Raw genomic sequence first — 25,871 nt, forward strand, 5'->3', positions numbered from 1 at the left:
GGCGACGACGCCGACAACGACAACGGCAACGGCGACAAATTAGAAGATAAGAAGACTAGTGTTTCACCGTAATCGTAATTACGAAAATGATGATAATGATGATAATGATGAGACGTTGATTTTCAAATTATATATATATATATATATATATATAGAGAAAGGCAGGGAAGTTTATTATTTCGTTGAAGACACAAAAGGAAGCCTTTAAGCGTTAAATAATCTTAATGCTTAGACTGATTCTTCTTCTTCTAATTTCGTTTATTCTAATTTTTTTTTTCTGTTTTTCTTTCTTTTCCTTCTTTTTTTGGTTTTTTTTTTTTCTTTAAATAAAACAAACAAATTGAAGAGAGAAAGCCTCAGCAAGCAACCATAAGGGGATTTGTTTATTCGTTAATAAACGTTACGGCACGGATAATAAATTGACGAATTTATTGCTATTATTAAAGACATAAACATACGTTTACATACGTTACGCTGTCTCCTTTTATTTATTGCGATTAAAAGTTGTATGAATTTTGTGAAAGAAACCTTAATATATAAAAAGCATGCATGCTACGACCTACGATCAGTGGTTACGACATTTAGTTGCGGTATGAAGGCTCGACACCCGTTCAAATATCTCGTCCTATCCATCGATATTTCGTTTATATATGGTTTTCATTTTATACAGACATTGGTACGAATAAGAATCATTTTGATAAGACCCGTCTTTCTTCATACTTCTGCACATTTGTAGCGGAAGTTTAAAATGCTTTCGCGGTTGTAGGAAAAATACAGACATCATAAGGTAAGTAAAAGTGCAAGTTATGGAATTTCCGCTTACTGCGGTCGGGCTCAAATGTTGATTCTATTGGGCACTGGGCGACATGAAAATGTTTGAACTTAAATTCAAATAAGTCAATCATCCAAAATTTAATTGTCAATAAGAAGAATTTCTAGAAGCAATGGAAAGAGGCTAATTAATGTACAGATTGATCTAAATAAATTTAAATTTAAAAACTTCCATCCCAAAGGATCTGGCATAAGAAAATTTTGAATGTCAATCGCAAAATGATGAAAACATTCTCTAGTAAAGATACGTACAGTTTACCGTAAAGTGTTTCATAATAATAATTAACGAGCGTATTTTTCGAATATCTCGTTGACGTTTATGGAATAAATAACATTGGTGTTACGGTCGTCGAATTATTTGTATTAAGGGATATAAGAGGGAAATTTTCATATGAGCACAACCTGACTGAAGAAACCCAAGGAAAACAATGTCAATTACACGATACGCCAAACACAACACGAATCTCTTCCGTTTACAGGCTTATGAAAATTTGTATCCGCTTGATTGTACTGTCTCAGTCAGTTTGCTGAATTTTTATTGTACTTTGAAGAAAGTTAACTTCGAAAACGATCTGTTGTTTACATAGTAAATAAAGAGAAAACAAAAACAAAAAAGACGAGAAAAATAAAAACCGCAAAAAAAAAACTACGAAGAACAGAGGACAATTTTCAACCAAATATTATATTTATACCTTAAACCGCTTGTAATACACGGTGTATTAAGTGGGTGCGAACGTTTGTAACTTAACTTAAGTTAGATACCACTTTCTTTATACTGATCGATTTAGAAATATTTCCTGAATCGAACTAAGCTTGTCCGGCCGCCTGTCGCAAGGACCGAACTCTATTGCAAATGGTTCGGGTCGTACCTCTTTTCGGACCTCTCCCTACTTCGATAAGCAATTTGCAATTTTTACAATTCAAAAATCGCTGACGAACAGCATTTCATTATCTTAAATTTACAGCAAAAATTTAGATTGAATGAGGCAATTTGCTGAAGCTCCTCCCTTATAAACGAAATATTATTTCGTAAAAGCGGTGGTGAACATTTTTTTATTATAATATATTGACTGTCATCTGTTTTTTGGATACCACCGCATTTATATGCGCTTATGCGCCAAAAGGCCGTAATTGCTAATATTTTATGAGGAATATGAAAAGTTTTGCAATTCAGTTTATTTTATATCAGTTAACTTAATTTTTATAATTTAAAAAAAAAAAAGAAAAAAAAAAAAAAACATTTTTATAAAACAATACCTTTATGAATAATTTCATTACCTGGGCATGTAATCTGTGGATTTTTTTATGTTGCATATGTATTTTTGTTTGGTTTCGTTTTGATAAAAATCCTTTTGTTTATGTGCACAAGAATCCCATGGTACTCTCTACTCTACAGCAAACAATGTATTCTTTCAAAATTATGGTTAAATTTTTCATTTATCGATCTGGCTGTTACTGGCGCACATGTACGGTTATTACGACTTGAAGACTATAAACAAGGGATTTTCGTAAAAAAAAAATGTTTTTTTTTTTATACACAATTGTACCCAAAAGTCCTCAGATAACGGAATATACTGAACATGTGTTAACAAGCATGTGTTGAAAGCTTAACATTATATATTACTTGGTGCAAATGAAATGTAATTTTATTTAACAATTTATTTAATATAAATATTATCGCATTTTTATATTTTTGCAGAGAAAGAAAAGTCAATCTTCATAACTATCATCTCTCATTTATTTGAGATATAGTGTAAACATGTCATTCCTATTGGGCGATTGTCGTAAAAGTTTTGTTTGCTGTCTTTACGACCCACACTGTTCGTCTTTCGGAAATTAAAAACAAATTCGTTGATTTTAAGTTTTGTCTTGAAAGACAATATTGTGCGTGACCGTCAAAAGCTCGGCATAAGAAATGGAGACTAGTTTTAATTCCTTGGCTCGACACTAGCGCTTATTTAAACTTTATCGTCTTGCGCAACTAAAATTAATAATCCGAATCGGTTTATGGTCGAAGCTACAGGCTACTACTACACGCTTTAATTAATTAACGCGTTGACTGCCACTCTATTTTCCGAGAAAATCTCCGTCAGGCTATGCGCACTGCTATCCTACACTGCACCGCAATGTCGTTACACAAAGATAGTTACTTAATATAGTAAAAGATTATTACGCTTATAGAGAGAAATTCCTAAGCATCACCAGAGTTTAGCTATTTCGGAGAAATGTAACGGTTATTACAACGCAACTAACTGCGAAAAAATGAAAACATTTTTAAGATTTATTTGGTTAATGCGATTTGTAAAAGCAAAGCTTACATCTAATAATTGGTCGAACAGTCAGCCAACTGTATCATTTTTATTTATGCCACGAAAAAGATTTAAATTATTGCTTAGTCATTTTCATTGTCTCTATTGACCTTAAGTATCGACTTGGAAAACTTGCTTTCACTCATCCAAAAACTTTCGAAAAAATATGAAGAAAAGTTCAAGGTTGGGTAAGATATTGTCATTAAGGAAACATTGAGTTCATCCATACAACATGTACCGAATAACGCAGATAAACACGGGATCATATTATTTAAATTATCCTCAACGGAAGGGTATACATGGTCAATGAAAATGTATGCTGTTAAGTCAGCTGAGTGGATTAGAGAAACAGGATTTATTTAATTTATAATTTATGTCTATAGCTTACCGATATACTTCTCCTCAAAAGACAAACATTGAATGTTGACAATTTTTAAACAAACTCAACTCTATCGTGTATGAAACGAAGCACTTAAAAAAAAAAATAAAATTTGAAATCAGTAGGACGGAGTGATAATATAAATAACTCTTCAGGTCAAACGTAATCAGCATAATATTGTCATTTGAAAAAAATACTTTTGGAGCAAAATATTAGAAGGGCTTACAAATTATGCTATTCAAATAAAAGACTTATACAGTCTACAGTAAAGACACGACAATTTGGGTGATGTGGCAGTCAGGGTTTTAATTAAATTTCTTTTGTAAATTTCCAAGAGCGTTTTGCGCATAATATATATACATAATTTTTGACTGTCGTTAGCCTTAAAAATACCCATAATTGTCGGTTGGAAGGAATCCCTTCGATACAAGAACTGTAAGATAACTATGCCGTCCATTGTCTCGTTCTTTTTTTCCGTTAGAAGCAACAAATGATTACCGGCTAAAATTATCATTTAATTCTTATTTTTTTAATATTTAAAAAACATATTACATTTTGTGCTTTGCAAATATGTTCTTGGACATTTGGAATAGCTTTTGGTGTAACTTTGGAATTTTGCAGGTAAGCGTTTGACCCATCAATTTTACTAAGTTTGATAAAATATTACGTTTATTACTATGAATAAGGAAATTTTGCGATTGGTTTGCGATGATGAAAGGCAATCAAAATTCACTTCATGGCAAGGCATAGCATTTTGTTATTGCGCGTGCAGCGCCTTCAAGAATGCTATAGAATATATTGCTTTTTTCAAATATGCATTTAAAATATTTTCCTTAGAGAAAGAAATAAATTTATATTTTTATAATGCGATTAAACAGTGAGTTCAATAAGTAAACATATTATTGTAGATCATGTCTGACCATTAAATGCCCTACACTACTTTGCCCTGTAACGACTTTGGAAAATAAAGCGTTATATGGAAGGTAGCGCTCGTCCTTGGATCAAAATATTTTGCTTTACGAAACTTCGTCAAATATTGAACACAAAGTATACCAGACGGACAGATCGACAGACACACACACACACACACACACACGGAGATAGGCTCAAAATCACTTCTAAATTGATGGATATAATCAATAAAAGATGAGTCTATCTTGATCGATTCTGGATTTTACGTACACCCGCACGAAATTAATATAAGCTGCGCCCATAAGCTGTGTGGGATATAAAAATTGCGACCAGCAGATTGAACACAAGAATGCAAGATTTACCTACGGATGAGAGATAGACAGACAAGCTTAGAACATTTCAGAAAGTGATTACGAATCGATCGATATAACGAAAGCGTAGTATGCGTATTGTACAATAGATGGGTAGAGCCTTAGCATACCCTTACACTACAAGTGGTGTGCGTCGAATAAAAAAAATATTTTTTTGTAGGTGCAAGCAAGCTGCAATTGCAATTATAAATAAGAAAAAAAATCACAGTAATTTAAAAACTTTCCTACATTTCTCATTTAAAAATATGTAATCATAACGTCGTTGTCAGCTTTTTTGCATAAATTTTAATTTAGGAATTAATTGGAATAAATTCATGCATTGTAGCAATGTTTAACATAGTATATTGAAATTAACACCGAACACAATAATTAATATCATTCATATTCAACTGCAATTGGGATGATGAATATTATCTGAGGTTTCCAACGCTTCACATCTGGGCTATTGAAAACGGAGTGACTCAGCTAAAAAGTTTGTATGAAAATAGATTTAAAACGTTTTCCTGCTGTTCTGTTTGCATACGCAATTACTTTTGCAAGTCTCTGTTGTGGAATATATGAACGTTTTCGAATTTTCATTTTTCATAGCCACCTCAGCCATTATTATTATTCATCAATTTGTTTTATATATATATATATATATATATATATATGTATATATATGTATGTGTATACTTTTTACACAAATATATATTCACATATATAGATGTATACACATGTTCACGTTTTTTTTTTTTTTCAATTTTTCTAGACTTTTCATTGAACTGACAAATGATGCTAGGAAGACGTTACGTTTTATATGCGATACAAAGAAAGTTTTGACAGTAAATTTAAGTTAAAAAGTTACCATCACCACTACAGCATATGCAGCTGTGTTATTACTTCTTTTCTGACTTTGACTTTTATAAACAACAGTTAACAAGTTGTTTAAAATACGACAGTTTCGCATAACTTTTCTTTTTACGATTTTTTACTTTTTTTTTTTCTTTTCACAATTTAACGAAAATTTAGCTAAACTGAAAGCAGTTGACGATGATGAAGAAGGAAAATAGCAAGATAATGAATAGTTTTATAAAATATTTTTCATCGCATTATACTGTTAAAAGCAAAAAACAAATGAAAAGTCAAATGCGGTTTAGAACGAAATTTTTCATATCGACTATTGTCGTTTTACTTGAAAGCGCACTTATAGATCATTATACAACTGAAAGCTATATCATGAATGCAAAATATCAAGACTTTGCTTATCTCAATTACAATCAATTGGGAATGCAGAAGGGCTTTCAAATAACACATGAGGATTTTCCTTATTATTCAAAAAAGAGAAAGTAAAACTAAAGTTAAAATTAAAGATCAACAATTTTGAAAGCATAATTTGACGAAAGGAGGACAACTCTTATCTTACTTCATAGACGCGTAGGTTAAAGAGAAGAAAGGTAATAAGAATTTTTTTTTTTTTTTTCCTAATTCTTGATAGGCCACCCGTGGTTTTTTGAAACTAAGCACACAGGAGCAAAAAATAAATAAAAAATTGAAATAATATATAAGCAGATAGGGTGAATCGATGTCGTTACTAATGGTGATGACAATTTTTTTAGGTTAGCCTCCCGCCTTGCCGATGTGTATTGTCGCACGCCACATATGCTTGGAAAATCCAATCGACTTCATAAGGTGGCTATAATTATTTAAAAAGCATATCTCGTTTGGAATACATGCCATCCCCCGCGTAAAGCTACAAAGAATAAAAGTCTTTTCTTTTCATGATCGGTAAGGGAATCGGATATTTCGCACACAAACATTTAATCAAGTAAGAAAGTCACGATAAATACTTTTGCTAAATGTCAAACTCATATATGTCAAGAATTGTGAAATGTTGGCAGGAGTTTTTTCTTATTTTTAGCGATAGCTGAAGCATTGATTGTAAGCAAACCGCATTCACTTTTCAACCGCTCAAGTGCCACAGACGCCAAAAATCAGTTTCTTGTCTTGTTATGAAACAAAAAAATGTAGAAATTCCAAAAGCAATTAATGATGGACGCACGGACGGAGAACCAGGCATTAAATCGCTTATAAAGAATATATCAGCTCATCATGAGACCTCCGATGCATATTTCATGATATCGTACATGTAATGAAAATTTTAGCGTATACCACCCCGCCTTTAGCAGAAGCGATAAGAAAATGTAGCAGAGGACAATAAAAAAGATGATAAAGAAAAATATTGAAAACTCTTGTTCAATAGAGACAAATTGGAAAGACTTTGAAGAGTTTTTTTTTTTTTTGTTTCTCTTTTCTTTCTTTTTTTTTTTTAACTTCTGAAGTGCAGCATGAAGGAAAATCTATTAACTCATAAGATATAAAATGTATATAAAATGGCAAAGTTTATATGTATACGTATATACGTGGGGAAATTCGTTATATTCTTTATTATAGATGGGGTATTTTTTTTATGTTTCTTTTTTTTTTTTTTTTTTTTTTACTCTTCAATGGATTTTATTTACACGCTAATAAAAAAGTTTGTAACAGAAAATAAAAATAAATTTTTTCATTGCAAAAATAAATTGACAGTGTTGTTCACTTGGCTGTGAACCAAGAAATTAAAAAAAAAAAAAAAAAAAAAACAAATAAATAAATAAATAAAATAAAATAGAGGCAAAGAAAAAAAAACAAAAAAAAAAAAAAAAATGGCAACATTAACAACATTATCAGTTAGTATATAAGTGGCAGAATTTTTTTATATAAATAAAATAAGAACAAAACCAACAACAGAGCGAATGACTAAATAAATATTTGGTTATATAGAGAGATACAGATATGAAGTGAACCCAGAGAAAGCGAATAAATTTCTAAAATACAATAATTTATTTATAAACGGCTTCATCTAAAAGCAGCAAATTTTATAAAAATTTTATATAAACATAAACAGAAGAGAAAAAGAGACAAAAGAAAAATAAGAAATGTCTCCTTATCATCCTGAATATGATTTTGCTTCATTCCATAAACAAACATTATTCTAATGGTTGTATTGCATAAAAAAAAAAATAAAAAAAAAAAAAATTAATAGCGAAATGTTTTCCTTTGTTTTTTTTTTCGTTTTTTTTTTTTTTTTTTTTTTTAATTTTATCGCCAACGCTGACGCCACACCGCTATCATTTCTGTTGACATTGTGTCTCCTCTGCATATAAATAAAGACAAGAGCGAGAGATAGAAGAAGAATGCCATAGAGAGATCTATAGCAGAAGTTAGATAATAATATATATATATATATATATATATATATATATATATATGAATCGCTAGGGTCACATTGTTTTTGTGAGGTTATGGGAAATATGTTACAACACTCCCGATATTGTAGTTAAGTGGGTTTTGCAATACTGCAGCATACAAGTAAATGTAAATACATTTCAAATCGTGTATTTATCGTTCAAGTTGATTTTAATGTATGTATGCATAACTTTATCCTTTACTTCACAAACAAACAACAATTTTTCGGTCAGTGTAAGGGACGGAACGAAATGAAAAGAATAATTTTCAACAGAAATTTACGTAATTGAGAATATTCTACATGGAGTTATGTGTTTATCTCAATTAAAGTGAAATTTTTCTACTTATACCGCCATTGACCGCAACTAGGTAAGCAAATTGGTTTTTTTCATTCCCTTTTCAACCTTTACGAAGTGCGCTTCACAAACTTTACATAGCCTATTTATTCGAAATGAATGTGTAGCATTCTGTACTGATTTAATAATAAATAATGTACGGGCCACCGTCTATTTATTCGTTTGGTGTAAAAGCAACAATAGGTGAACGCGTTTGAAGCAGATGCATATAGAGTGTATATAACATTCACTTACGTTTGCGTCCACGTTGCTCCAGATAGATGCAAATTATTTTTTATACTTTCCGGAATGCATAGAATACCGAGAAAATTAAGTTTAAAGACAACAAATTCTACGAGCTTTGACAGGTTATTCAACATTTTTTCGCTAAAATTTGTGTTACCATCAAAATTGTCGACGCTTTGAATTAAAAATTCCTTAAAAAAAAAAAAAAAATGCAATTTCTATTAAAATTCCTAATTTTTTTGTTTTGTTTTGTTGAATTTAGTTTCGCGTCACAAATAGCTACATCATTAGTTGTTACATGTGTACATATATATGAATATATATCATGCTTGTTGTTTATTAATTATCAGCCACTTAATTTTAATGAAATCAGAAGAATTTTAACATAAATCGAAAGCATTGCATAAAACAAAGGCCAGTGTTGTTCCGTCTACAATAAAAACAACAATAATAATAATAATAATAATAAGGGAAAGGAAAACAAAATACACAAAAAAGAAAAAAAAAAACAAACACACACAAAATAAGAAAAACTAAATATATATAAGACGGACAAATTTTGGTTATTGCATGAATTTACATATGCAGACAGAGAGACTGAGAGAGGGAGAGATAGAGAGAAAGAGAGAAGATAGCACTTGGCAAGCATTTCAGACATTTCTACTTATTTCAGGCTTGTTGATTTGCCGAAAGCGATGCACAAAATAGATATAACATCTGCATATACATGAACGCATATACATCATATGCGAAAATGAATTATAAAACCTCATGATTTTGTAAATGCTTTGATTACAATAACAGACAAAATAAATAAATTGTTAAATAATACTTAAATTTGCTTGCATTCATCTTTGCAATAAATAGTCATTATGCCGCTCTAGTGTTAGTCGAATCTTTAATCATCCTCTATCACTTATTGAAAGAAAAAAAAAACAAAAAAAACAAAAAAATAAAACAAAGGAGGAAAAGAAGTAACAGCAAAAGAGAAAGCGCAAAAGAGCAGAAAGAAAAGAAAGAACGAATTTTTTAATCAATTCTTTCAATATGCCGACAATATATCAAATACTGTGTTTCGTATTATGGTAGCTCGATTTTTATTTTATATTTTTTGTCAATGCAATTTGGCATCACTTTGTAAAAAACTACATAAACTGGGAAACGATATTTACTTACTATACTCTGCCTTTATTTATATATGATTTTCAATAAAAAGTCGATTGGCTTTGCCGAGAATAAGAAAAAGCAAATTTGTAGACCAAGTATGTTGTTCTAAAGAAAAAACCCAATTTTAAAATGAGAATTTTAATATATGTATGGATAGACATGTCTAAATCAAACCAGCTCTCTCCATGTATGAATATATTGGCGGAGAATTTTTGGTATATTCTGTTAGCTGGAGACAATTTTACCTATCAGATCAAGGCATGCAAGTAAAATAGGTCGCGTGGGGTCTTATGACTTATTTAGCGTATCTCTCGTGCGGTATTAGAAAACTACTCTCCCAATATCATCCATTAGTTAATTACGCAAAGTGCACAGCGAATGAATGCACAGCGCATTTAAGACGATGCATTTATAATAAATGCCAGATCTCACACAGAAACTTACGTCACACGTGGTGAAATGATTTTGCAAATATTCCTACCTGCCAAAGATGGTGGCGGGAGAGTCGGTCCCAAGGAAAAACCTCGATCTCGGAAAGTAACCTACACCTAACCTATTGGCAATTGGAAAAGAAGTAGGCAAACACCATTTGGGTGCTAAGGAACACGACAAACATCTTCAGATTCAAATGTTTTATTTAAAATACGACAGAACTTTCTCGACAATGCACATTTTTATGTACATAATACTAGAAATCGACGAACGTAGTACACATTGTATGATACAAGAAAGCAAGTAAAACGCTATAGTAGGACAAGGCGCGTCCTTAAATACCACTTTGCTTAACACAGCTACTCATATTGCGATTGTCCAAGGCAACGCGTTATAAGGCATGCGTTCAAGAAATTGGTCCGATCCAAACCATTTTCTGCACCTATCTATCTAACCTCTCTGTAAGTCGAATCCAAGAAAACAAGACACCCAGGCGAGAAGATGGACAGACAAGCTTAGATTGATTCAGAAAGTGATTCCGCATAATAGAACAAGATTATTTTTATAGGTTATTTTATTCACGATCTTTGCGAACTCAGTCTATGTTTGAAGATTTTTCGAATTAATTAGGCTATGTACGTCGATTCGTGTGTACGGTTGGTTCGGGGCATTCAACGTCTCAAATATTGAAATAGAAGACTAAAAAGGATTATTTTTGATTGAAATGCTGATGTCACAAGCTGGACAATGAGCGAAATTTCTTTAACCCATATATGTGAAAAATCTATTTTTGCAAACATTTGCATGAAATGACCCACGGGGATGTTTAGGTTTTAAAAGTCAGTATATAGCGCGATTCGCCTTTAACCAAATATTGTTTATTCCTCTAACATATAGCGTACGAGGCGACTTCTCAATCGACTTATCAATCGATGTAAATTTTTGTGAAAAAATATGTTAAAAAAAAGTTAAAGAATTCTTGTGCTTCGAATCGATCACAGTTTTTCAATTTCTACGCATATTCCTAGCGATCAATTTCATCAGTTTTGATTAGCAGTAGAATGTAGTAGTAGAACAAGAGTCAATAATATTAGCAACGATTTTGCAAATCTTCTACGAATTTTGTGAGCATGAATGTGCATGTTTTGGATGCTTTAGCTAAGGGAAATGATATACGCGGTAATATTGCTTTATACGACACACCTGTACATTTGATTTATGCCGTCCATGCTATTAGATCGTGTTCTAGGTCACCGCCCTATCCTTGCATCTTTGTTTTTTTTAAGGTGTTAGGAATACTTTAGTTATTACTGTTAAGTGCGACTGTGGGAAGTATGTTCCACCATATATCCGCTTTGAAACTAATTTCTTATTCAATATTCTTGTAGCTTTCCTCGTTAATTCTTTAATTCACCACACCACTACATCTACATTGAGTTTTACCTATTATTATTATTATTATTATTATTATTAATTTCGCCAGAGAAATAAATTCTAAGACTAAACTCTTAAAAGCACTAGCATCTAAGGCTATCGGCTTTTATTATTAAAAACTCCACCGCACTTGAGATTCGAACCCACGACCATTGACTTGCTAGTCGAGATTGCTCGCCTTCGGCTACTCAGGCGGATTTGAGTTTTACCTAATACATCATAAATATATATAATGTTGTATAAGTTTTTAAAAACTATTATTATTATTATTATATCACATGCACAGGAAAAATGTAGATGTATCTTTTAGACCCCGCAAGGGTCGTCATGGGTGTACGTATTAAAAAAGAAAAATTAATTATTTGAGAGAGTCATTAGGAAATTTTTAAAAATTATTAGAATAGAAATGTTTACCCGTTCATTATATTAATGAAACTTAGCTTTTCCGCCTGTGCATGTAAGCGTTAAGGTGCCAAATAAATATGATACGAAAACCCTTCAAAAATAAATTATCTTTCAATTCTTTTGCTTGAGCTTAAACACATAATTAAAAATACGAAGATAATAATCCCTCAAAGAACTCGTTACCTTAGTAATATTTAAAAAAAAATTTTTCAAACTGATGTTTATATAAGAAATTTCATCCGAATTATGTAATTGCGCGATATTATTGAAACTGGATAGCATAACAGATGCGTGCCGAAAATGAGAATACAGGCAAAGGACAAAACAATATACAAAATAATGAAATTAAATTCGCGACTATATCATCCGCTCTGCAAAACAAAACATATATTTTCTTTTGCAGATTTATTTGACAAATAGCCAAACAATCCAGCGGGCAACAATTTTTCATGTGTATCATGCGGTCCGGTCCAAGTATTATGTTTATTTTATTTCAGTTTGATGTATCCATCTGCCAGCGGCATATTTCTACCCACCACCATAATGCATTATATACATATACAATAACAACAACAGCAACAACAATAACAACAACTGAATAGTGTTATGTCTTTAACCCTTACAATTTTTTACTGCAAAATTGTTCGCCGGTGGTGTTTAGAAAAAATGCAAAAATTCGATAAAAATTAAAAAAAAAAAGAAAAACAAAAAAAAATCGTTAGTGAAAGTTTTTATACATTTCAGAACATAAGACCTTACATTGTATAGGTGTATGTGCGGTTGCCGAGTGCTGTTGTTACTGTCAGCAGAGTTTAAGTTATTCCTAAGATATTATTACTGCTATGGGTTACGCGTTATACGCTCGCTCTTTCCATGCTCAAATAAGTATTCATTTTTCCTCTTGGCTCATTTTTAGAAAAGATTGAACTTTTTAAAAAGATTTCGGAGAAACGTTCACGTTGACCAACTTTAAATAACGACAAGATTTCTTTTTTTTTTTTATTAATTTATAAAACCAACAGCAAGATTTTGTAAAAGACAAAGTAACAAAAAGCGAAATTACTTTTAAAGTTACTTTATTTTCTTTCTCTCCCTTTATTCGTACAATCGTTAACGTTCTTTTACCCTTTCTTAAAAATATTTGTTCTTAAAGGTTGATAGGCGTGTAAGTACAAGTACATGTAAAGTACAAATACAAAACATATAAGATACTGTTTTAAGAGCAACCCATACGGTATTAAGGAATAGCTTTGACCTCAATTCTCGCAATCTTCTTACCCAACATCGAAGAAGACGATTGTGAGTATATTAAATTTGCTCTTCGGTTTGAAAAATTAACGAATAACAGCCCTGTGATCCGGTGAAGTACATATTTATATTTTTAAGCAATGGTTTTGATCAATGCCTTGTGTTACCTCAGCTCATTTCTGTGACCTGCTGTCTTCAATTAATTAAATACAAAATTGTGTGAAACTTGTGTGAAAACGAAAATAAGTGCCATGCATCTACAATTTTCTTCACAATAGATACAATACCCCATTAATACCCCATTCATTATAGCGTGTACTATAAAGCTATTGCAAAAAAAAAGAAATTGAGTACAAGAGCCCAACTCATCAATCTACAAACACTACCATCCATAATGGACAAAACATTTTAATTTATGTGCCACATGAAATGTACGACTATAGCCATGTGAAAGATTAATGTGATAATAATAAACCGCCGATCGGCCAATACCGCCACAATTAATAAGGTGACTAACAATTACCGGGCATTGGTGTGAGTTGGTGAGTATCAAAGATTCGTTTCGAGGCGAACATAAGTTTTTTCCTATTTTTATTTTTTTTGCATTTTTCTTTACCTTTACTTCTATTCAGGGGAAGTAAATGAAATTAAAAAGTTTGCTCGAGCAATAATGTGTTGATTTTATGTTACAAAACCATACTCGAATATACATATAGTCAAAGGTATAGCATCAGAAAGAAAGAATACAACACACAACTTGTCATTCAGAGATGTCGTCGTTCTCGAATAGCTTTATATTTCAGTACACTAACCTAAAAAGCACATTGCCGTAAATACTCTAAGAAAACTTATCTATGACTATGTAATAGTTTCGTCATTCGATGGAATATGTTTGACACGTAGGCAGTGTTTGCACGTTTGACGTTGAATTCAAAAGAGGCCTCAACACATCTGGGAAATATGATGGATTTGCCTCAAAGTGAAACTCCTCCTAACCATTAGTAGATAATCAATTAAAAAAATTCCTTCCTTGTCAGTTGTCGTTGACATTTTTAAATATTTTTTCTACCTTAAAACCAACCTAGCAATAGGGCTTGGCTCATTCTACAGGTTACTGTCGTAGTTATAAGTTTATGTATCATTTATAATGAAAACACTTAACTTGTGCTGACTCTTATCTGATTCGGACAAAAGTAATCTAAATAGAATGCTTACAGTTACAGGTAGACCTATAAATTAATAATGAAAATGATATCTCAAGTTTTTTGCAACACTTGATGTTGGAATTTAAGTGTGAAGTTTCGTTAATGCCTGTACAACAACAACGTTGCATTTCAACGATCGGTAAAACAAATTCTTTGCAAATTCTTTCTTCTCATCTCTCTTTCCTTCTACGAATTTGTGAACAGAGTGAAATATTTTCACTTTTGCTCTTTATTATGGGAAAACGCATAAACGTGCGGATAAGACTTATATTTCGGCTTTGACAATTTCGAATGTAGGTAACCTAATGGAAGAATAAACCTACCGCCAGATAGCACTTTGATTAAATCAATTTTGAAAGCAAACACTGAACTATAATGAATTTACTTTGACGAATCATCCTTGATATGGATTTCGGGCTCTTGTAAATAGAATGACGAAATAAATACTGCTTTGTTCTGTTTTCATGAATGCAAAAAAGAAAAAAAAAAACAAATTTCATGAATTTCATTATTTAAGTAAATGTTTGTTTGCGTTTGAAAATGCTAAGCAGATGTCATGTGCTATGCTTAAAGCACTTACATTAAATGTCGTTGAGCGGAAAATTATTTTGTATTATTTCTTAAATATTTTGTATATCATTTTGGTTATTTAAGTGTTGTCGGTTGGGGACAAACATAAATTGGTTGTGCGAAGAGAAATGTGTTCAACTAAATTATGTTGTTAATTAAGCATATTGCATAAATGAAAGCTTAAAAGAGCAGAACTATATTTTGAAAAATGTTACGATTGCATTGGGACAAGCAATAAAAATGTTTGCCAGATTTGTGAGAAATTTTGTTAAAACACTTTTAAAAGTTTTGTGAAACAAAATTTTGTTTTGCGAAATATTTGTTTTTTGTTTTATTGTTATCTATTTTTTATTTATTTATTTATTTTTTTTCTTCCTTTTCTCATTTACAATAATTAGTAGAATGTTTTACAACATTTTTATGTAAATTACGAAAGAATTTATTACGACTGCGAGGAATATATTTTAAGAAGGAAAGAAAAAAAATGAGCAAAGATGATCTTAAAAGTTAGGAATATTATAACGAGAGAGAGAGAGAGAGATAGATAGATAGATAGATAGATAGATAGATAGATAGATAGATAGAGAGAGAGAGAGAGCGAGAGAGAAAGAGAGAGAGAGAGAGAGAGAGAACTAATTTAAAGGGCACAGCTTGAACGCTAGCAGCTTGTCTTATTCCATTTTATGGATTCCGATGTGATAATGCCAAGCAAACAATCAATATGATAAGTATTTCAAAATTCGATTCAAAACGAATACGAATCTCACTCACTTGTCTATGTTTTATTTTTGCATTTCCTCGAAATGTTTATGCAATTTTTTTTGTTAATTAATTTTCATAATTAATTTTAATTATTTTGGATGCATTTCAACAATTTGAACAATGACTAACTAAATATTTCTCGTTACATATTTTCGCTTCTTTTGCAGAGTGCAGCGCCACTATATTTACCGAAAGAAATGAGTCGTGTTTTTATATTTCGGCGAAGGTCGAATATGTGTTTATAATCTTGTTTGTCACACTTGCAGAGGTCAGCATCAGAAAATCGCAAACACATACATATATATATATATGCATATGGTATATAAGTATAGATTTTAAATTAGTAGTTTTGAGTGAATTTAAGCATTTTGCGATACGGCTAAAGTCCTTCCGTTCGTCCGCGTAACTTACTTTTCTTGCTTTGAGTATGGGTTTTAATATGAGATAGGTAAATCAACGCATTTCTTTTTTTACACGATCTTTTTTTACCCGATTTTGAAATAATACGATTCACCAATACAACGGAACACACACACTTTTTTGCACGAATCCGAAAAAAAAATTGTGGTTATTTTAATTCTAATTTTGATAATGTCTTACAGAATACTGGAACAAAATACAATTAGAGAAATATCGTGATCGAAAATCGCTAATATAATAACTGGCTTTTAAACAACAAAAAAAAACAGCACGAGCCGAGAATGACAAATGAAATCGTGAGACATCGATTGATGATGGTATTTTTCGTCCAGTCTGTAATGAACATGCGCACTTGCTATCAACATGCGAACTTGATTTTTATTCCCAAATGCAATTTCTATTTTTATATTTTGTACTCAAAGACTGAATTTTCACTTTATTGTAATATTAACGTTTATTTTTTTTGGTTTCCCCAAAAAAATGTTTTTTTTTTAGATTTATAATTTTTTAATATCAGTGATTTAATTATTACTTTTTTTGCACGATGTTTTGAGCAATTATTTACAGTTTTTTCATTTTACACGATTTTCTTAAGTTGTGGAACATAGATTCTAATCTACCGCATTTCGCGCGTATTTTTTACACAATCTTTTTGCACGAAATGTATATACCGTGTAAAAAAAACATAATAAAGCAATTTTGTGCGAAAGCTTAGTAACTTGCGGTTTTTAAAATGGAATCATTAAAAATTGGACTCAAACAAAGCGAATATTGAAAAAAGCACGGACGTTGGTCAATTTTAGATTTGCCAAATGTATATAGCATACGAAAATATATGTGTTTTGGAAACTTTGTATAGTATATCAATTTTTTTTTCTTTTTTACATTCCTGTCCGCCTCCCTGCCGGTTGCAACTATAACTATAATTTTGAATCGTTGCTCGTGGATTTGATTTTTTCGTTATGCGCATATGGTCCTAAATCATAGAAATATACATAAGATGGTTTATACTATAGAATATACGAATTATATCGTGAGGTATGAATTTTCATCCAGCTTTTCGCGTATGGCGGATATTAAACAATCCTGCTTGCAAATAAATAAAACTTTATTTCTTTTTTCCAATTATGCAAAAATCTTTACAAAAGAAAAAGAAGAAAATTAAAAGAAAAACCCATTTTATGGATTTATGTTTGAAAAGAATTAAGGATTTTTTTTTTTAATTCACTTAACTAACTAACACATTTAGCCCCTATATATATATATATATATATATATATATATATAGTTAACAATGCTTGTGATAAGCATAGATGGTGAATAAAGATTTAAAGCAAAAAATGCGCTTCGTCTTTCACCGTTATTAAGCAGTCTTAAACCATCTAAAAATTTTCTGTTTACTTTCCTTCTGCTTGTGAAAGTCGTCATGTTTATTGAGAAGCAAAAGAAAATGCTCTACGAAAAAGTTTTGCTATCTCATATAATTTGAAATTTATATTATATTTTACTTTCGTAATGTATATTTAATATTATCATGAGTATAAGCGCTTAAAAGTTTTTTGTCATTTAGAAATGTGACGCGCAAAGTATTTGCACATATATATATATATATATATATATACATATATGGGGAGTATGGGGAATAATTTCATCTTTAAACGAATTTTAGATGCTTATCCAAAGATTGGATATAAGGAAATTATTTCCTCTTAACAAGTGTCTTGTCTGCGCGCAAATTATCCCTATCTTAATACCATTACATCATACTAAGGTAAGATGTTAACATTCTCCGTAATTTTTTGATCTCATAGAAATATTCGAGCCGCTATGCTTTATGCTTTGAGAAACAGGCTTAATTGCAAGTGATTTCTACTTTTACACGGTGTCATGGTCAAGGCAATTTTCAATATACGCTTGTCGCCGATAAGAAGAAAAGGCATTCACTTGCATCAAAACAATATAGCATTTCCTCTATAGCGTAGCAATACTATACTAGTAAATCTGAAAGGAACAGTTTGGGATAAAAATGTGAAAATAAAGGAAAAAAAATGTAGTTGCCTGCCCCATGAATATATATATATAATTATGAGCTAATATTTAATTTATAAATAATTAAAATAAAAGAAAAAAAAAAAAAAAAAAAACCAAATTATATTCCATTTAAGCCGCGACTGTGAAATTTGTGGCAGTCAGTTACTGATTGAAATAAGTATTACGTATACGCGCACACATGCGGTTCACTTGAGTGACAGAGAAATTTCAGAGGATTTTTAAACAAAAATTCGCTAGAGTGGGGCGAACACTTTTTACGCTTTTAATGCAAAGATATTAAAAGATGGTGGTGAACATTTTAATGCTGATTATAAATAAATGTAAAATTGTGTCTTTGACATATGCAACAAAGCAGCGATAGGCTTTAACAAAATATCTACGAGAGAGATTAGCTTAGAAAGCCACTTATATGTAGCGCTGAAATGCCAGGCTAATGGTTAATAATTAGGAAATCATTGCTTATAGTGGAGGGAAAAGCACGTGTCTATAACACATTTCAAAAGTTTGAAAGCGCCTTTCAAACGAAAAACAATTTTTAGAAAACATTCAGTGACATAATTCAAATCATTTTCATTCGAACTTTTTACAATATTTTTATGTACTGGCGTACCCTAGCGAAGCAACAACGGATATTTTCGATAAATTAATTTAAAAAGATTGTTTTTTAACAACAATAACAATGAGAATTGCCTTTTTATATTCTAAATAACTTGTGATGCAAAAGTATAAAGAAGATATATTATATAAAGGTATATATATATATATATATATATATATATAAGATATAATATTTTCACGTCTCATTCGATTTATTACTTCCCAAGGATGTTTGACTGCAGCTCGTATTTGAGCACGATTTGAGGTAGGTCGTCGCTTTATTTTAATCAATTGACCAAAAACCACTTGCTGTCTATCCGTCCGTCCGTTTTGTTTTCTTGAATTCTACCACCAGCAAGTCGCAATTTAGGAAATATTTTGATGAAATTTGCCAAATCGACGTGTATCTAAGTCTAGAGACAAACGCTATTAAAAATGCTTCCGATCGGACCACTGTTTCGACGACTTCGTATATAGCGACTTCATTTAGAAAATTCGTATATATAAATAGCAGTGCAAAGCGAAGTAGTATAGCGTATTTATTGATGTATTCTATAATGGACTAAAATGTTTTCACTTGTTCTTGATGGGAAGTTGAATTTTTTTTCTCCATTCAAACACTTGTCCATCCTATGTCCAGGAAAATTTCATAAATTACAGATTTTTCATGACATCTTTTTCTTTTTTGCTATCTATATATGTGTATTGTCACATTCTCGAATGTTATGCAAATTTTTTATAAATTCAAAGTTGGATCAATTAGAAAGCGTGTTGCGAGAATTGCGGCAATCTTAGTATTTACAATTTTTAAAACATATTTCTTTTGAAACACTTAAATATATATTTAATTGTCTCATCAAATATTATTATTTCCGAACGTTCAAAAGAAAAAAACGGGAAAAGAAAAAAATGCCAAAAAATTGTGCTTTTTTGCTGCTTCAGTGGTTCTACCCCTCTTATAATAAGCTGCATATACGAATGTTTTAGACAAAATCGTATTCAGACCAATGCCATTCAAATTCATTAGGAACTGGAAACCAAACCAACAACAATCACAGCAACAACAATAAAAAAAACTGATTAAATAAGAGTTTTGTAAAATTTTCGCTTGAAATTCCAAAACAATCTATAAGCGATCAAAAACAATGCTAATGATAGTAACGGCGCGCTTTACTCTAACAATTTTAGGACAAAATAATAAACAAAAAATTCAACTATTATGGTTAACGTAACTTTGGCCACTGATATAAACGTTCGCCTACATATGCGATGTCATATGCACGCATACATACATGTATATGTTACTGACAAACAAAAATATACAAACACACAAACTAAATAGTTTATGACGTGATGATACTTGCTAATGAGGAAGTGGTCTGATTTATAATTCATTTTTGTTTCCAGCAACGATATGGTCATCAAATGAAAGCTTTCCAGCAGTAAATATTTGAAAAGTTTCGGTTATTTACGTACGTCATGTAGATAGGTATGTATAATTCTGTGTGCGTGCATGCGTGCCTGTATAACTGTGTAACTGTATATATGTGCGCCTTTTGCAACTATGGCTGCACATTACGAGTAAAAGTAGTGCTTGCGGTCAAAGCGGTTTACGAGGTTATTCGGTTATGTGTGAAATATTTTACAATTGGTTTAAATAAGCCACACCACAGCACACTAACCATTTATCCATCACTCAAATTCACTGACATTTTTGTTCGTTCGTTTGTCTGTCTCCTACCTACCGTAGATTACGTTTACGCGTTTCATTTTAAAAAGAATTGCGTAAATTTATTGGAAATTATGCAAACAGATAAAAATAATACTTAACCGTTTATACACATATAACACTCATGACGGTGATCAACGTGAACGTATGTTCAACTATCATAAATAGAGTTTAGTGCTTACCTGAAAGAAGAAAAGAAGAAAGAAAAGAAAATGAAAGACCATTAGAAAAGTATGTGGAATGATTTATAACCAAATTACTTTCTGTTTTTTTTTTCTTTTTTTTTTTTTTTTTAAAAAAAAAATTTTTCCAAAAAAAAAAAAATTAATTTAAAATTATTTAAAAAAGATTTTAATTTTTTTTTTTTTTTTTTTTTTTTTTTGCATTTTATTAAGAAATAAATTTTTCAACGCGCAATTTTAGTTATATAATAGTTAGTGGTTATCTAATGATGATTGATATTCATTCCCAATGACTTTAAAGCTCTATCTACATGTGCAGGATGCAGAAGTACGCGTCCGAGACTTATTTAAAGGCTAAACTAAGCAACGTCGATGCAGACGATCCACATTTTTCGTTTTTCAGTAATATTTTTGTTTTAGTGCAATGGGAAATTCGTATAAATGATGAACAAATATGAACAAAGCCAAAAGTCTGAGATAAGATGAAAGACAGATCAGAGCTCTGTGAGTAACATCAATAATTTTTGCAAAAATTGAACAATGTGGACTTTAACAATACGTTTTAATTTGCAGTACCTTGTCTCTTCGATTTTGACTCGTAAGATTTTTTTTATTAACACGGCACGAACTCGCTTTCGAAACTAAACTGTAAGCATATATAGGATTCTCTAGCAATTATGAATAACATAATATACACTTTAGACATATGCATTCCATTCCATGATAATTATGTTTGCACGGCGCTAAGCTACTATATTAAGGGTCCGTAGAGCGTTTCATACAGAGAACGGGGTTGATGCGAAGCATTCATAAGATTATCATAAAACGACCCATTTGAGAAATATTGACAATTTAAAAACAATGATTTTAGTGAATACGCGTTAAAACTTGGCAGAGATACCTTCGAATTCGTTAACAAGTCTTCAAATTCGCTTGGAGACATTTTTATTGACGTTTGTACAGATGCAGGTCATATTGAAACTGCTCTTCATTTTCACACAAAAACGGATTAGTATAAGAACGCGTCCAATGGTTTAAGGCACTAAGTATTGCCTTTGGTGAATACAATTTCATATGAGACCTTAAGCTTATTTGCATGGGAGTGAGAGAGTTAGATGATTGTCTGGGAAAATTAAATAATTCGATAAATGAGATTGATTTTTAATGGAACTTATCGGAAATTAAGGATTAGGGGTTATGGAAAATGCCGTGTTATTCTGCGTGCACTGTTTCAACAAAGTGTTTTCGAACTTAAATCTTAGCTTGGAAATTTGCTTGCGACGCTTAGAAACTCAGAATAGGACATGATTTTCGATCATTTCTTGAATAAAGAACAGGTCCATTTTAAATTGTTTAATTATTATGAGTTCATACCATACACGCTATAGGCGAAATTAAAATGCGCATTATGAGAAATGCTGAGTAATGGTGAGTAATTTCGTTTTAAAATAGTAGGACGTATAAAGTTCTACAAATGTAAATTAGTTTTCGCTCTTGATCAGCTAACGCTCAACATGGTGCAAAAAATGGTTCACTGCAATCGATATCCGTACCATTTACACCGCCTATGTCGGGCCAAGAGAAGCGCATAACTCGCATGTGTGGACGGAAGCCTCTAATCTTTGCTTGCAGACTCTTGACCGCATACAGCGAAAGACTTTCGATATCCCTGAGCATCGGCGCAATGTGGGCTGTGTTGGCGCTTATGTACAGGTAAATTTGGGGCAGTTGTTCTACGAAGATAAACCACCAATTAAAGCCTTCAACAAGACAACATATCGCTCATGACATTCTCACTCACTATCGCGACCCGTTCTTCTATAATCGTATTGGCCGCCTTTGAAACAATTTGCCACTATTCCCTTTCTTCGCCTCACTCTCCCGATATAGCCGATTTTGTGATCCTAAGTAGCTGATCACAGAAAAAGAAAAAAAGAAAAGCATGAAGATTATATCGCTTTAATGTCTAATGCTAATCAACGCATCATACGCACATTGTTGACTGAATCCGTATAAAAGAAAAATTACTTCATTTTAAATTTCATTAAATTCATGTAGATTGTTGCTTCCCCTTATTTTACGTAACATATATGAAGATTTTATGATGTTAACAGCGTAAACGCAAAAGAAACGTCATGAATATTCTTATCAAACTAAAACGCCGAGAAAAATAACACTCGATAAGTAATAAATTAAAAAGACTGTAAATGACATGCTTTAATGCTTCCATTTCCTAGAATATGAGAACTTGCTGTGTTGTCTGTAGGGTAAGGTTTCGTGTTGTACGGTGTAGTAAACTCTTCCCTCTCTCCCTTTCTTACCGCTTTCGCCACTCACTTTCGCTCTCACACTATTTCTCAATTCTTACTTTCTTTGATTATCCGCATCCTTAATGGCTTAACGCTTTTTATAGACTTGTTATAAAACCCTGCTTCCTGCTATTGTCGTTGTTTTTTTCGTGTGTGCGCTGATGGAAACAAATGAGGTCATGTCATTAAATTAATGGGAAAATATGTTTGCGATATTCTTTACACTGTAATAAAATGTAAATATCGGTCCAAAAAAAAAAAAAAAAAAAAAAAAAAAAAATTGAAAAAAAAAAAGAATATATAAATGAAATAAATATGAAAACAAAAATGAACCTGCACCGAACCGAACCGAACCGAAAGAGTAATAAAGGAAACAGTTCATTTAAAATTAATTGGTATATATAGGTATGTATTTGAGAAACGCGGTTGCTGGTTACATAAGTATAATGCAATACAATATATGGAAAATATTATTTACTATAAAACGATATGAATGAATGGATGACGAATGAATAAATGTTATGAAAATAAATATTTTAATTTTTATCCCAGATAAGTTTCAATATTTCATCACGAATGTCATCCATTTATATTAAAACTTTAGTGCGAATGTTACTCAAAAAATATGTGTTAATTTTTCGAGAAAATTGTTCATCGTCAAAATTATGTACATGTCACAGAAGTCCGAGTCCATTAATCATGGGAGAGAACTTTCAAGCAAAACATTGAAATGTCATTTAAATGAATGTACCCTATACATAACGTAGAATATAAAAGCGAATGCACACACACACACACACACACACACACACTCACACCATTATATCTGCATTTTGCAAACATTTTCACATTTTTCACTTTCATTGCCCGAAATATATTAATTCGTTTATTCCGGTTGTTAATGCTAAGCAAAATATTTTAAAATTATTTCATTTTGTGACTAAAATAAGATTTTCAATTGTTTACGTGCAAAATTTCATCAAAACAAAAAACATACATTCTAAATTTTTTGTTTATGTTTGGCCCGTCACGAAGTGGATGCCACGTAGCCGCCATGACAGTCAGAAAAGAATTCTAAATAGAGAGTAGGGCGGAAACCGTGCATAGTGATGATGAGCGCTCTACTGGAAAGTTGGGAAATGACTGTGGTAGATTGCCCCACAAATGGGCAGTGCGATCGAAGAACGAGCACTCCCCCTAGTGTCGCGTGATATTAGGACCAATGCTTGGCAGACTTGAAGAGAAATCCTATTGATTTTTCTTGGAGGCAAAGTTACCGCGTACGCAGATATGGGCAATGACACCCCTTCGCCTTTTATCGGCACTTGACCTTTTGCTGTACGCGATAGAGTGCCGCCGAGCGTGATCTGAAAGCTTCCGTTCACATAAACGAATTACACTTTAATCTTGATTGGCTATAAATGGTGCGGATAACAGCTGCAGTGGGGCTATTCTTTCACTTAAAAAAAAAAAAAAAAAATCATACCCTTCGTTGCGCCTTTCGACCCTTTCAACTAGAACATTAAACGACAACATTTTCTTTACATTCGCAAAGTAATTCTAATACTAACACTTCCGCATGACTGCGTCGGTTATGAAGATTAACTTCACTCCGGCACGCAATTATCTTACTTTGCATTATTTAATCCCACCTTTTCGAAACGAAAATAACTTTATGGCTGTAAATCGGTGACCCAGATTCACGGAAATATTGGAATATGAAAAGTAAAACACACAAGTATCACAGATACTTGTAGATATAAAACAAAAAAAAAAAAAAAAACTTTTCTCGATTTAACGCTATGGCGATGATCAGACTATTGATGAATTGATTCATTTGTCAAAATCAACATTTTAGGTTAACATTACAAATGTGCTCGCCATTGCGCTCGCAATCGGTGTAAAAAGTAGAATTAAAGAAACAAAAAAGGAAGCAAACAAACAACTCAGCGAGATAATGTTCTTTCAATTTCCGGCTATAATCTTGTCAGCCATTTTAATATTTATGACGTCAAAACTTGATGCAGATGATTTTGGTCTTCTTCATAAAGTCTCGACACCGATCTCCATCCACATTTGACGTAAGTGTGGGAAAGAGTGTGGAAGCGCTTTCGAGCTTCTTGTGGCGAACATTTGCTTGGTGTCGATGAATCTTTACGACTGGGCATCAATGGCGAATATTTGTCGAAGCATCACAAATGTTCTTTGAAGAAAAAGAAGAAGAACAAGAAGTTCCAATCAGCTCGAAGATAAGTGACGTATAATTAATAAATCGTTAGGCGATTTTTTTGCTTTTATTCTTAAGTGAATGCTCGGTATTTAAAATTCGCTTTAAAGCGAGTATTTTATCTTTTCGTATTGCTTTACCTATTATTCTTAAATGGATGATTAATCGTTTGTTGAAAAATATTTCTATAAAGTTTTTATTAATGTTTATAAATGAGTGTATTTTCGAATTTTTTTTCTTTTACTTTTTGTTTATTTGTTAATTTTGAAAATATTTTTTGGGTTATTTGGCACGAAATTGATCAATTTCATAATAAACAGAGAGTTAAGACACAAATCTATTTTCAGGTACGATATGCATGTAATTTCTTATGTAGCGTTAAGATAAATGCACACTTGCTGAGGCGAAATTTTATTTATTTCTCATCTCCACCTCGGTACCAATAACAATAAGCAATATATGCATATGCAGCGATTTTGAAG

General features: G+C 31.6%; 1 protein-coding gene across 15 annotated transcripts in view; it reads right to left on the reverse strand.

The window, feature by feature from the left end:
- The window catches only part of LOC119632371 (sex determination protein fox-1), a 373,741-nt gene that overhangs the window by 149,491 nt on the left and 198,379 nt on the right, over positions 1-25,871 (reverse strand). For 5 of the 15 annotated variants that reach the window (XM_038025240.1, XM_038025239.1, XM_038025242.1 and 2 more), the window contains exon 1: positions 5,650-6,143. The exons of 2 other annotated variants lie outside the window; for them this stretch is intronic. In XM_038025240.1, the coding sequence (XP_037881168.1) occupies positions 5,650-5,751 (102 nt within the window). In that variant the 5' untranslated portion in view covers positions 5,752-6,143. Of the gene's footprint in view, positions 1-2,109; positions 2,161-5,649; positions 6,158-25,871 lie in introns of those variants that run through there. 8 more of the 15 variants (XM_038025249.1, XM_038025250.1, XM_038025248.1 and 5 more) reach the window with 5 other exon arrangements.

The sequence above is a fragment of the Glossina fuscipes genome, unplaced genomic scaffold (assembly GCF_014805625.2).
Source record: "Glossina fuscipes isolate IAEA_lab_2018 unplaced genomic scaffold, Yale_Gfus_2 1, whole genome shotgun sequence".
In the NCBI taxonomy this organism is placed as follows: domain Eukaryota; kingdom Metazoa; phylum Arthropoda; class Insecta; order Diptera; family Glossinidae; genus Glossina; species Glossina fuscipes.